We start from the raw sequence: 12,749 nt of genomic DNA, 5'->3' as shown, positions 1-12,749 counted from the left end.
CATGCAGGTCTGGAAAAGTCTGGAGATGAACCTGTGGAACAGGTCTTGTTCCAAGAAGGGGTTCTTGCCAGACTCCTGCAGACGGGCCATACTCTCATTGGTCCCAAAGAGGAAGACCATAAGTCAGATCAGGAGTTGATTGTGAGCTTTTTTTTTTGGTAGGAAGGAAATAAACTCAGATTGACAAATGAAGTAGCACTGAGTTGGTCACAGGACTTTCACTGGGACGGGTTCCAAGGTACTGTTAGCCGTCCCGGTCAGAGCACACATTTAAAAAACGTATTGGCCACCTCCAGTGGAGGACTGAACATGGTGCCACTGCAATGACTAGGCATCTGACCAGCCTTTATAGACATATGGTAGAGCCTCTCCAACAGTCATTTACCCAGTATTTGGAAATGGTTTCCTGTGGACTTGGTCGGAGATGATCATTTTGTTAGCTCCAAAAGTTCTGTTTATCTATAAACCAGGTACGAGTCCACATCCTGATTTATTTATCTCAGTAACACCAAAGTTGGTCATTGAGTCAGAGGTCAGGGTTTGGTCGACGGGGTACGGGTTTAAGCTGTTTTCCTAACTGATCTCAAACTTGTTTGTTATTTATTTGTTTTCTTCCTTCAAACAACAGATGTCTGAAGTGGGAACACTATATGAATAAAAAATAGGGGAAAGTGTCTTTTACATAGTGTTTGAGCAACTGTTCCAAAAGCAGACCTTTGGTGTAAATGATGTGTTCTGGCGCCTTCTTCTGAGCCTCATAAATGTAATAAATTCATGATCAATGTCAACAGATGTAGAAAACTACCTTAGAACAGAACAGGCCTGTTGTTCGTGTCATAAATATGTTCACAGATTCTTCATCCTGATTCCATTCTGACAAAATCTGCATATCCCAGCCTACCCTGTTTTGTGCATTAAACTTTACTGGTGGCCTGACCCAAACACATGCCTGCACGTATGAACCCTGAAGTGTGATATGCTCAGCCCTCAGCCCTCAGCCCTCAGCGCTCAGATTTGTGTGGATTTCAGACCTGTTCTCGCTCTTTTCTTCTCCCTGGCAGTGTTTTATGGGCTGCTGTGCAGTGACCTACCTCTCACCCTGGTGCCACCCAGCCGGTCCAGGACTCAGGCGCACATGTACAGCCTCTGCCAAAACCCCACAGCACCACATCTGCAATCCATAAACACCAAGCACTCTCGCTCTCCTCCTCTTCCTCCTCCTACTTCGCCCACACTCACACTCTCACACTCTTGCATGTCACTCTTTTTTTCCCCCTCTTTTCTCTATCACATCCCTTAACTTTTATTTTTACTTCCAAACTTCAGTCAAATCCTCTGTTCTTTTGACTACTTCCTAGCGCCACTTCTGGTCTTATTTGTGCTGAACATAACTTCTCTTATCTCTCTCTCTCTCTGACACACACACACACATGCATACACACACATGCACATGCATACACACTCCACATCCCATGGAAGAATCTCTCAGCCATTATATCTTCAGTGGGAGCCAGCAGAGTGTGGTGGCAGTAAACTGGGAACCACAAGACATTCCTGATCTGAACTGGGTTCACGGCTTTGTGTGACAGCTTGGCTTATGCCATCACACACACACACACATGCATACACACACATGCAAACATTCAGCCCCACCATGTCCCAAAAGAGCTAAATGTTTATCTGTTTTAAATTGATAGTTGGTTCAATGGTTCAAATGCAGAACATCAGTTCCAGTTTTGTACATGTGTTACTTTAATAGCGTTCTCCATCAGGGAATGCTGGAGAATTGTTTACGTTTATATAAACTGTCTACAATTTCTTAGGTAAATGTCTGCAGCCGTGCTCCGAGTCTTTTCCTGAGTTTGTTGACGAGTTGCTCTTCCTCACCAGTGCTCTTACCAAAGAATATGATTTTAAAGTCAGAACACAAGTGTTGTTTATCCACCCCGAGTTTATCATTCATTCTGTCACATATTTAGATTTATATTGGTGACACCAATGTCCAACATGAGGCAGTAATGAGCTGCTCCACTCACCCTGGAATTTTACAGATGCCGGTTTTCTCCGGTGCGAGGACGTGAGTGGTTCAGATCAAAGTCTGTTTTCCCCACTGATCTGTTAGCTTACATTCATAATCTGTGAGAATCTATTTTAGCAGCCAATAATGTTATTTTTCTTATTTAGTGCAGAAAAGGTAATGGTTGTGATGTACTGCTTTAAGGTTTTTCTTTCTTCCCCTCCTTCACTCCGTCGCTCAGTTCTAATCTGTTCCCTGGTCATAATATCTGCATCGCTATAATTTTCCAAAAATTCAGAAAAACATGACTTCATTGTAACATTAAAAACACAGTTCCCTCTGCTTCCCTCACTGCAAAAAGAAAATGACATGTTCTAACTTAATGAGTTACAAATGAATCATTTAAGATAAATTAAGGTTAAATTACTCAAACATGACAGGTGAGGCCGCGTTGGACCGACAGCGTCTGATCTCCGACAGCCGAAAATCTCTTGTTTTCTCCATGGTCCTTCGTGGCCTCAAATATAACATAGCTAACAATCATTTAAGCTACTCTGTCTTACTGTTAGAGCGCTTTTACAAGTGAAAATGGACCTTATAAACTGTTTACTCACATTAAAAAAATCAATCTTTAATTTCACAGGGTTATTTACCGACATTACCTTTTTGACTTCATCGTGTTGTCGTTTTTTTAGAATGGCCTTTTTACCCACATAAGGTCGTATTCCGTCTTTGCGTCCACAAAGACCCCACATACCAACGCTGGCTGTGCGGTTGGGTCCTCATTAGACTTTTGCAATCACCGTGAAATCAGTGTAGATAATGTGCCATTACCTCATACAAACACATGTCAAGAAAACACAGAACTATACCTTTAGACCCTTCTCCATCCTGGGAGTATTAAATTACCCCTCCCCTCAGCATGAACCTCAGCAGAGCACACATCATCTCTCCCATTGGCTTTAACAGGATGCGTTCGACACATTATTGTGCCCTTGACTGAACACATGAACAATGGAGGAAATATGAAAATAAATGGAGTGTTACCACAAGAGTCTCCTGATCAAGCAGCACCGCGTATCCACATGGCCACGGAAGAGAAATTCATTTACTTCTTCTGTTATCTTATACAAACAACTGAATGAAATGTAAGAAGAAAAAAAAAGAAAAAGAAAAGAAAAGCTCGACGTGAACTTTACATTCCTCTTACTCCCAATCCTCTACTTTCCTTCATCACTTTGATTTTTCTTTTTTTTTTTCTATCCCCAGATTTTTACCTTCAGCTGAGTTCCCAGACGTCTCCTGCAGCTGCAGCAGAGCCTTTACAGTTGATTCATATTGCTGCAGGCAGACAAGAGCTCAGATTTAGGATAAAGCAGGAGCTTTACACCGAGCAAATAGTAAATCAGTGTTTGTTCCAGTCGGGGATCGTGGACACAGAATGATGGAACACTGTGTGTGTGTGTGTGTGTGACTAGACACAGGTCAGGGCAGCCTTTTAATGTGGAGAGTCTCAGCGTGTGTGTATGTGTGTGTGTGTGTCAGTACGGTAACACTTCTTCTATTTAATTGTACAGTCGCATATTCAAATCTTAAACAAAGACTGTAGGAAACTCAGAGATTATTGTTGCTGTTGAAGATACTGCTTGTTCTTCCCGTCCTAAAACAAATGTAATGATGATTGAGCCACTTACGTCTGATGGTCCAATGTGTGGAAATAATTTCGATGTTCCAGATTTAGGGCCAAACAGAATGATCAGTTCGAGGACATTTTCTTATGAGTTCGTTTTCATTTCTTTCTAAAAGGATTTTGCCGCATTTCAGATTTCTTATGAGTTCGTTTTCATTTCCTTCTAAAAGGATTTTGCCGCATTTCAGAAATATGAAAAAAAGTTATATATTAAAATCACATGCGATAAACTCAGGTAAAAAGTTATTCATAACTATGTATTTCTGAAGATGTACAAATTTGTTAAAAAAACATTTATTTATAAACATTTTCATTCCAGAGCCATCAGCCATAGATACCAAAATACAGTAGCATCACAAGTCAAACCAAGGAAGCTGTTTTTCTTGGGTGCATTAAATTTGTTAGACTCATCAGATGCCACGCATTGTGTACAAACAATTAAAATAATTTATCACAGTGATGAAAATGTATAGACAGAAATGTCAGTGTGGATTCATAATTACCACTTGACTGACAAATCCACCTCCAACAACTTTTGTCCATCGTCTTCTGCTCAGCTCAGGTCCAGACCACCTCACCCTGATTCTCTGACTTCATCTCCCAACTGTTGATCCTTAATCTTTTCATGTCTAATCCTGTCTTATCAGTGTCACCTCCCACTCAGCCTCCTGTCTTTCACACTGTCCAACTGTCTCTAAACCGTACACCAGGGGTCACCAACTATATTGGTTGGAAGAATAGATTTCTTCTGGACAGACAGCTGGGGGGGGTGGACACTCAACTGAAATGAAATGATAAATATCACATTTTCTATTGATGTTTTTCTCTCTCTTTTTTGGAACAGATCGGACGATTCAGTGGACTGGATCAGGTCCCAGGGACGCTGGTTGATCATCACTGCCATACATCATAGCAGGTCTCACTACTGTCTCATAAACCTTCCCTTTTTCACACGTATTCTGTATTGCGCCTGCTGACCTTCCTTTTTACTCCAAGTCAAACCTCCACCTCTCCACCTGCTGTCTACTCTCACCAAAGACTACAAAGTCATCTGCAAACATTATAGTCCGTGGAGGCTCATTGAGTACCACTACTACAGTATAGAATACTTCCTCATAAAGTACCATTGCCACTGGAACTGTACCAGTTCAGTTGGTTTTATTCCTGTGAAAAATATCATTTGAAAAGACTTGTTTTTGCCCCAAAACCTGAGCCAAATGTTGTTTTACCTCAGATTAACCCTGACCTAAATGTATTTTACCCTGGATACACTTATTTATTTTTATCGATTCTTATAAAATATTATAATTTTAAATGTATAGTAATTAATTTATTGCGTTATAATATTTTTTTTTTAAATACGATAACCTGTATAATACAAAAACACCAACAATAATAAAAAAAATCTGAAAAATCTGGATTATCCAAGATCAAATGAAATCAGTAGTAAGTAAACAACTGAATGTAGGACAAATTTAGGAGTTAAAAACATTTATGTACATTTAACTCAAAGAATATGAACTTTTTTTCAAAGTAAAACTACGCCTGGATTGTTTCATTATAAGAAACTTATAATATATATTTAATATTCACATATTGATTTTAATTGTTTCAGGCAAAGAGATACTTTCATTATGGTTTCTGTCCTTTTTTCTCTTGCAGTTGCAAAAGAAAAAAGTCTAACATCACTGACGCCAGTGGTAGTTTTTATTTGTGTTTGTTTGTTTTACCGTCTCTTCGTGGGACTGACCACCTGTCAGTTCTTTGCTGCACGGATTCAATGAAAAAATAAAACTATAGGAACACTTGTCACTCCTGGTACAGCCAAGTTGATGGACTAAATGCTGAAAAGACCCAATTTCTTATTCAGTTATTCCATCTAGTGGTCAAAGATGGACTAGCAGCTGTAACGGTGTACAGGAAGTTGGCTGGTAAATGAAACGTTTTTTTGTTTTTTCTTGAACGTTTTTAATGATTTTCAAATGTTGTATTTTTTTAAAGCTGTTATATTAATGGTATATTCACTTCAATTTATTTTTAAAATATTTTATAGGAGTTTTACACATCAGAAGCAACAGCTTTATTGGTCATTGTACATAGTTCTGCTTTTTCCAGTACGTCTTAGTGATCTTCCAGGCTGTTTCTGGCTCCACATCACAGTAACATGTTTACATTGGGTTCATTTGTGGCAAGATGGCGGACAAGATGGCGCCGGTGTGTGTCCTGTCGTCTGTCATTGATGCTGTTCCGTGCATTTGTGCTGTTCTTTTTGATTGTTTCTCTTATTGCCTGCTGATGTACAGTCGTCAAGCACTGCTGGATCTTCAATCTCTAGTCGAAGATCTGTTAAATTTCATTCATGGTGGACGTAGAACTTTGCCCCTGTACCTGCTGAGCATCCTACACACCTCTGCCACAACCTGGCTCAAAGAGCTGAACGTAAAGGGGAAAGGACGAGCGACAGGTAAATCTAGCAGACAACTGTAAGAGATGCTAAAAGAGAGCACTGTATATCTTCTAGCTGTTTTACCCTGTTGTTTCTGGCGGTAAAGAGAGACACTACAGCCTCGGCAACAGCAGCACATGGTATACAAGAAGTTGTACTAGTTGTTAAAAGTTAAAAAGTTGTATGGAGCCACCCCTAAAAATATCAGACATGAATAAGTTCTGAATCCCATTCCGTTAAACTGACTAGTATTTTATTTACTTTGGTTGTCCTCATCAGACTTTTGCTGCTGTTATAATTATAAAGTATACACACAACAAAACAAATGATTCAGAATATTTTTACTTCATACATTTGTTGTGACATATGTTCGTTTCTGATATGTGAAGATTACTCCATGTCTGAATCTTCTATCACTGCACTGCTCTCTGTCTGGAACCAGGGTAGAGGCACTGGTACGTATGGGTCGTACGTCCATGGAGGATACACTCTCTTGTACAAATTCATCAGCACGGTGTCCTGCGAGCGAAGCTGGCTGTCGAAAACGCACTTCATATGTCCGTGAGTTCCTGTAAACAACACATTTAACTGTCAGTCAGAATATTTGATCCAAAGTTTAACTGTATCGTTTTTATTGTGGGGGTGGGCAACATAAGAGTACAAGTCAGTTTGTACACTTTTTTAAAAATTGTACAGTACTGTCTTCACTCACCTAGAGGTTCTTTTATGTGACCTCTGCGCCCCCACTTCGTACGCAGTTCCACTGGCTTGAACCACATGATGTCATCTGTCATAGGAAAAGATTGAACATGTATCAATGCAACGCTTAAGGCTTTCATAATTTTAAAGGTCTAAGAGGGAAGAATACCACAATTTAAAAGCAAGTTACATTTTCGATCACAGTGTCAATATTCTTAGCTGCTTCTAAGTTGTGCAAAACCTTTGTCAAGCATGGGCTAACGTGCTCAACTGCCCAAACTGGTGAAGTGACACTAAAACGTCTCCTTCAGGATTTCAGACTATCTGAATCTAACATTTTTATAATATGTTATAATATTTTAGAATCCTCGCACCTCTGTTGAAGAACATGTAACGGACAACAGCAGAGCGTCTGTTGATCTTGAACGGGTGTCCACTCAGTACGATCCTCTTCAACACAATTCTCCGGGGGTCACAGCTGAGCAGGCTGCCTGTGGCCACCAGGTCCTGGACTCCTGAAAAGTAAAAAAGAACATAGCTGTTACTCATAACTACTATATAGTGGGAAATAGTGGGAAACAGTCTTTTTCTGTCTTACTTACCATCACTTCTCTGTTTGAAGAGCAGTGCTCCTGCAGGAGAAAACGTGATGGGAGCGTACAGGGACACAACAGTGGGAGTGTCAGGTCTCAGGAATCGCTCCATCTTGTGTTTGTCAGCTGCGAAGTGGAGGAAAAGTGGAGGTCATTGGCAGAATATTTACATGAGTTCCATGTCTCAGAGTTTTTCACCTCTTCAGTCAGATATTAAAGCCTCTGTTGTACCTGAGGTGTGCTGTGAGAAGACAGGAGACGCCCTAAATCGTCGGAATCCACAGTGGAAAATCAACTCATCTTTAGCCTTTATGTGTTCTGTGTTGCTGGGATGTCTTCTCACCAGCACGTGCATAACAGACATCTGGAAACATTGAAAAGGATAGCTGTAGTTTTATTTTGCTTGAAATGGAAAAGGAATTCAAACACAAGGCAAAATTAAAAAAAAAAAAAAGTTTGAGTTTGGTTTTTTTAATTGTAACCAAAGTGTAACGTTGAAACTAGAGATTTTTATTGTTGAACAGACCTGGGTGGCAGGTGTGTAATACTAAATGAATAGGACCAGGATAGAGAAGTTAGATTTATATTCATACCCTTTGTTCATGAGGCAGGAGTGAGACCAACACCAGAGGTTTTCCAGCATGGACACTTTCCATCACAGAAAAAGGCACATCAGCAATGTGCAGAGTCACATAACGGCCAACCTGACAATAAGAACAGCAGCATGGAATAAATACACAGGTCTAGAGATAAATACCTATCAGAAGACAAAGATTTTTTTTACCGTGGCTCCCTCTTCTGTAGCTGCATTCTCAGCTAGAATGCGGCGCCGAGTGCGTTCATAGCTCTGGAACTGGAAGATCCTCGAGTAGTTGAGTGGCAAGTTCTCCATTGGATCCCAGGGTGAGGATCGAAAGCTTTTGAGGCCTCTGAAACGCTGGAACCTAGATGCACAGGAAGTCAGTGTAATATGCATGCAGGTTTATATTTGAAACTTGAAGAAAAACTGTCTAAAGCAAATAACACAAGAGGATAAGAGGGGACCTGTGGGGGGCGTTTCTATTTGACGGTGTTTAAAATGGTAAAAAAAATTGGTAACGATTATTATTTCTAGAATGGTTTATATGGAATTGGTTAACATGTAATGGCCACGAGAACCAGAAAATTTCAAGGTGTCAGTTGAAAAAGCCAAACTCACCTAGTTTTAGCTGGCATGTCAAGGGGCGTGTCCACCTCATCTGGAAACGTTTCATTTGCTCGAGCCTCACGATATCTTTTCAGGCCTTCCTCCTCTGCAGCCTCATCTATGTGTTCATCATAGCGCTGATCTTCTCCTACATGCTCTGTTGGGGACACCTCTACCTCTTCCTCCTCCTCTTCTTCTTCTGAACCGCATGAATCACCGTCCTTAGTAGAGAGATAAATGTTCAGATCTGAATATCTAACTGTTGTAAATCCACTAGTTTTGTTTGCAAACATGGTTACACATGTATAGAAGTAAATTACAGCAGTATATTTATATATATCTACGCAAGTTTTGGGCTAACTAACAGTGTGAAGTCTGTCTACAATTGGTTTGTTAATAACACAAACAAGTATTTGTATGACTCTAAAGAAAAGTTTCAGACATGAAAAAGTTGTATCAAGCAAACCATTCCTACTTTTAGCAAAAGCTGTATGCAAAAGCTGCCACAGCAAACACAAAAATAAACAAAAAACACAATGGTCTGTCTGTTACAGCAGGAACCAGACACACAAGGAAAAACTCTCAGCAGGAGGTTGATTACAACCTTTCTAATGTCTCCACTGCCAAAATAACCATAGTAATAACCATCATTTGAAGTGGTCTTTCCCCTATTGTTAGATTCCTGTGAACAGCTTATGGTTATAAAAATGTAGAATTGTAAAGAACCCACTGCCAGAGGTGAGGTTTTCAATGCAGTATTATACACAAAAAAGGGTCAGACTCTTTTGTCCAGACAGGAAGTTCTTTTTCTCTGGACAGGAAGACATGAGGCTTCTGTCAGGACTGCTGTTCCAAACACTATTGTTGTTCTCAGCAACCTGGCAATACAGAAACAGAGACAGAGCAAACAAATAGCAGCAACGTGCACTGACCAAGGGTCACGTATGCACCAGGTCAGGTTACTGCCCCGATCCCCACATCTCATTAGGAACGTCCCCTGACCTGTAACCAAGAGGGGATTGGAACCCCAGTCTTCCACATGACAAAAGGAGATACTGTCCAGTGCACTTGCACTGGGAGGGAATCGAACCTGGGCCTCCCACTGGCAGAATTCTACCACTTAACAACCAATGCCCCCACAAAGTTTCTCTGACTGGGAAACAAACCCATGACGTGAAGGCGTACCTGAGAGAAATTCTCATCATCTCCATCCATAGCTTCATCCATCATGTCAATATCATCATCATCATCACTGCTGCTTTCCTCATCCAAGTCTTCGTTCTCTCCATCCTCATCAATGATCCACGTGGCCTGGTAGTCAGATGTTCCCTTGGGAACCTTCATTAACCGCTTGTTCTTCCTCAGTTCTGAATGAAAAAAAGTTGAACTTTTTTTTAACGTTTTAGCTATTTTTTTCTTTGATAAATAGCTAAAACGTAGATATAATAGATAAAAACAGAAATTGTCTTTCTTTCTTTTTAAATAGACCATATTTAAACTGCTTGACTGTTTAATCTGATGCATTTTTTGCATCAAATTCAAACACTTTATGCCCAAAATTAGAACATTAAGTCAAAAACACTAGATCTTTGGGGAACTAGACCTAGTATAAACATGTGTAAATAACTTCATTTATAGAATAACTTAATGATTTTCAGGCATATTTAGGGACCTTTGGAAATTTGAGCTAATACCAAAACTGGAGGAAAAGGAAAAGAGTTCAAGCACTTGATTTCAAGGACCTAGATGGGTTACTCTCCAGTTACAACAGACACCTGACTGACAGCATCAGTGAAATGATTATGTTTTGTTTATGCACCCTTAGCTTCCTGGAGTTCTGATTCAGTCGGCCACGTCTGCTCTCCATCCATTGGGTCAACCTCAGCTTCAGTCTGCAGACTCTCCCTGCAGGACAGGTCTGCCTTCATTAGCACTTGCACTGGAGCGTCATCTCCGCCTTCACCCTGGTAAGTATTCAGATGAACAGGATAAATTCATTTCCACTGGTTGCAGTTCCATTGAATTAAGAAAGAAAACCTGATTCACACATGAACACAAAACACACTAAAAATCATTAATCATATATAGCGTACATTGAAATGTACAAATTGCAAAACAAGGTAGGAATAGTTAAATTAAGTTTTTTGCATTTAGTATTGCTAAAAAAAATGTTTTTTTCACAAAACCGGTCTCCGGTCCAGATTTGCCTTCATCAAGATGGTCTGGAATTTGGGTTCAAAGAATCAAACAAAAATAATATTTACCATCATGTCAACATCACCACCTTTGTCAGCCTTCACTTCTCTGGCAGTCGAGTTGAAAGGAAGTGGATCTGATGGGGCATCGATTTGACTGAGCTGAAAGTCTCCATGGCCACTGAGGTGAACCAGTCTGTCAACTTGCAGCGGACGTCCACGGATATAACCAGAGACACACAGCGTACCCAGTCCAGTCCTTCCACCAGTTGTACCCTCAACTGGGCTGTTGGGTGTGAAAGTGACCTGTTGACCCAAAAGATGGGAACGCCTTGAGCGGAAACCAAGCTTCCTCTGTTTCTGAGTGCCCAGGTGTCTTAGAAGGAGAGTGGCGTCCTGCTCCAGGTCTAGAGGAAAGAGGCGGGTATCAGGAAACCGGACCTCTGTGATCTTTGACAGGGCTCTTCTTGACTCTACCTTTTTCTTAACAGGAAGATCCACCACACCCTGACACACCAGAGCTACATGGAATCAATTCAGAAACAATTAAAAATGGGTTAGACCTCTTCCTGTTGAACTGTTGTGGTCTATGATTCAAATAGTTTTATAATAACCATAGCTGGGGAGGCCCTGGGCAAAGAGGCAGGACAGACAGTATTCTCCATAACTGTCCCAGCCTTCATCGGAGTCCAGCAGGAACACAAGACTGTCTGCAACCTTTGCCACATCCAACAGTGAGTGCATGTCGTCTGGAGAAAAAAAAGAAAAAAAAAACTTTTCTGTACAGGTTTTTAATTATTTTTTAATACAGATTCCTTGCCTTGTTATTCCGTTTGCTTAATTAGTTTGTTTATCAATTCTACATTTGACATATTTGCAAGATGACATCACAGTACATGTCAGTACTACTTTTCAAGAAACAGCTAGAATGCCAATGTCATGTAATGCTTACTTGTGCTGTGGCTCAAAAACATGAACCTCTGTTTAAACCGGGGCACAATCAGCCCAAAACTGTCCATGATGCCACTGACACACTTCTCCTGGTGGACGATGCCTCCAGCTGCTTCTCTTAGGAGTTTTGTCACAGCACCAGCATCCACTGCAGCGTGGAGAGGCACCACAGCCACCAGATGAGGAGGACCGTCCCTGCTGCCAAGACGTCTCTTTTCTGTCAGGACCTGAACACACAGAAATGTGCATAGAAGCTATAAGAGTCAAAGATCCATGGACAACAACCTGTAATGTAAATGTAAATCACTACCATGTCTTTCTTGTTCCTGCGTAGCTGACTGGCTTTGTGTCTTCTGTCCATCTTTCGTTGTTCTTTTCTCTGCTTTTTGGTTATGGCAGTTACTGACACCCGCCCTGCGCAGGTAGACCAAAACGTATTTAAGAACACAACTAATATGACAACAGTAACTTTTCAGATCCAGATTGTAGTTAAAGTATTTTAACTTTTCTTTTTTCTTTAAATTTTTCTAATGTAAAATATTGGGAAACACTGCTGTGGTTTCCATGTATATGAAACTGTTATGTCAGCAACGCAATTGGCAACGTTTACTTTGATTGATTATACGTTGTTGAATTCCGTGCACATTAAATCATACACGTAGTTTTATTTAGTGGTAACTGTTTAATCACAGAAAATTCAAACACGTGTTCTACGTAACGATATGCCAATACGCAGACTACTACCAACTGGAAAGTGAATTAAATCCTGTTCAACTCTAACTCGCTTTACCTTTATTTTCCCTCTCGATACCACCTTTCGTTCTATGTTTTCCATGTTTGTGTCCTTTATTTTTCTGCTTATAGATACCGGGTCTGTGGCCCTGTTGTTTATCCCCGTGCGCCACCATTTTACCACGTGAGGTACATAGGCGACGTGTTTCCGCCTTTCACGGCTTCCTGTTAGTGAGCCTT

At 40.6% G+C, this 12,749-nt stretch overlaps 1 protein-coding gene across 1 annotated transcript; it reads right to left on the bottom strand.

The window, feature by feature from the left end:
* Positions 1–6,477: 6,477 nt before the first annotated feature.
* tsr1 (TSR1 ribosome maturation factor) lies at positions 6,478–12,747 on the bottom strand. The gene is made up of 15 exons (XM_008309383.3): positions 12,568–12,747; positions 12,088–12,191; positions 11,779–12,004; positions 11,441–11,575; positions 10,896–11,347; positions 10,451–10,595; positions 9,817–9,998; positions 8,644–8,852; positions 8,230–8,389; positions 8,039–8,149; positions 7,677–7,809; positions 7,455–7,571; positions 7,227–7,367; positions 6,866–6,940; positions 6,478–6,722 (listed from the first exon to the last, which is right to left on the bottom strand). The coding sequence occupies exons 1-15, from the start codon at positions 12,683–12,685 to the stop codon at positions 6,544–6,546; spliced, it is 2,487 nt and encodes an 828-aa protein (XP_008307605.1). The 5' UTR covers positions 12,686–12,747; the 3' UTR covers positions 6,478–6,543.
* Positions 12,748–12,749: the final 2 nt, after the last annotated feature.

The sequence above is a fragment of the Cynoglossus semilaevis genome, chromosome 4 (assembly GCF_000523025.1).
Source record: "Cynoglossus semilaevis isolate Cse_v1.0 chromosome 4, Cse_v1.0, whole genome shotgun sequence".
NCBI lineage: Eukaryota > Metazoa > Chordata > Actinopteri > Pleuronectiformes > Cynoglossidae > Cynoglossus > Cynoglossus semilaevis.
Note: the sequence above shows the minus strand (reverse complement) of the source record. Positions and strands in the feature narration are given on the sequence as shown.

Coding starts and splice junctions, on each gene's coding strand:
- tsr1 (XM_008309383.3), bottom strand. CDS start 12,685: ATGGTGGCGCACGGGGATAAACAACAGGGCCACAGACCCGGTATCTAT. Junction 8,390..8,643: donor GACATGCCAGCTAAAACTAG/GTGAGTTTGGCT, acceptor CTGTGCATCTAG/GTTCCAGCGTTTCAGAGGCC. Junction 7,572..7,676: donor CTTCTCACAGCACACCTCAG/GTACAACAGAGG, acceptor TCCACTTCGCAG/CTGACAAACACAAGATGGAG.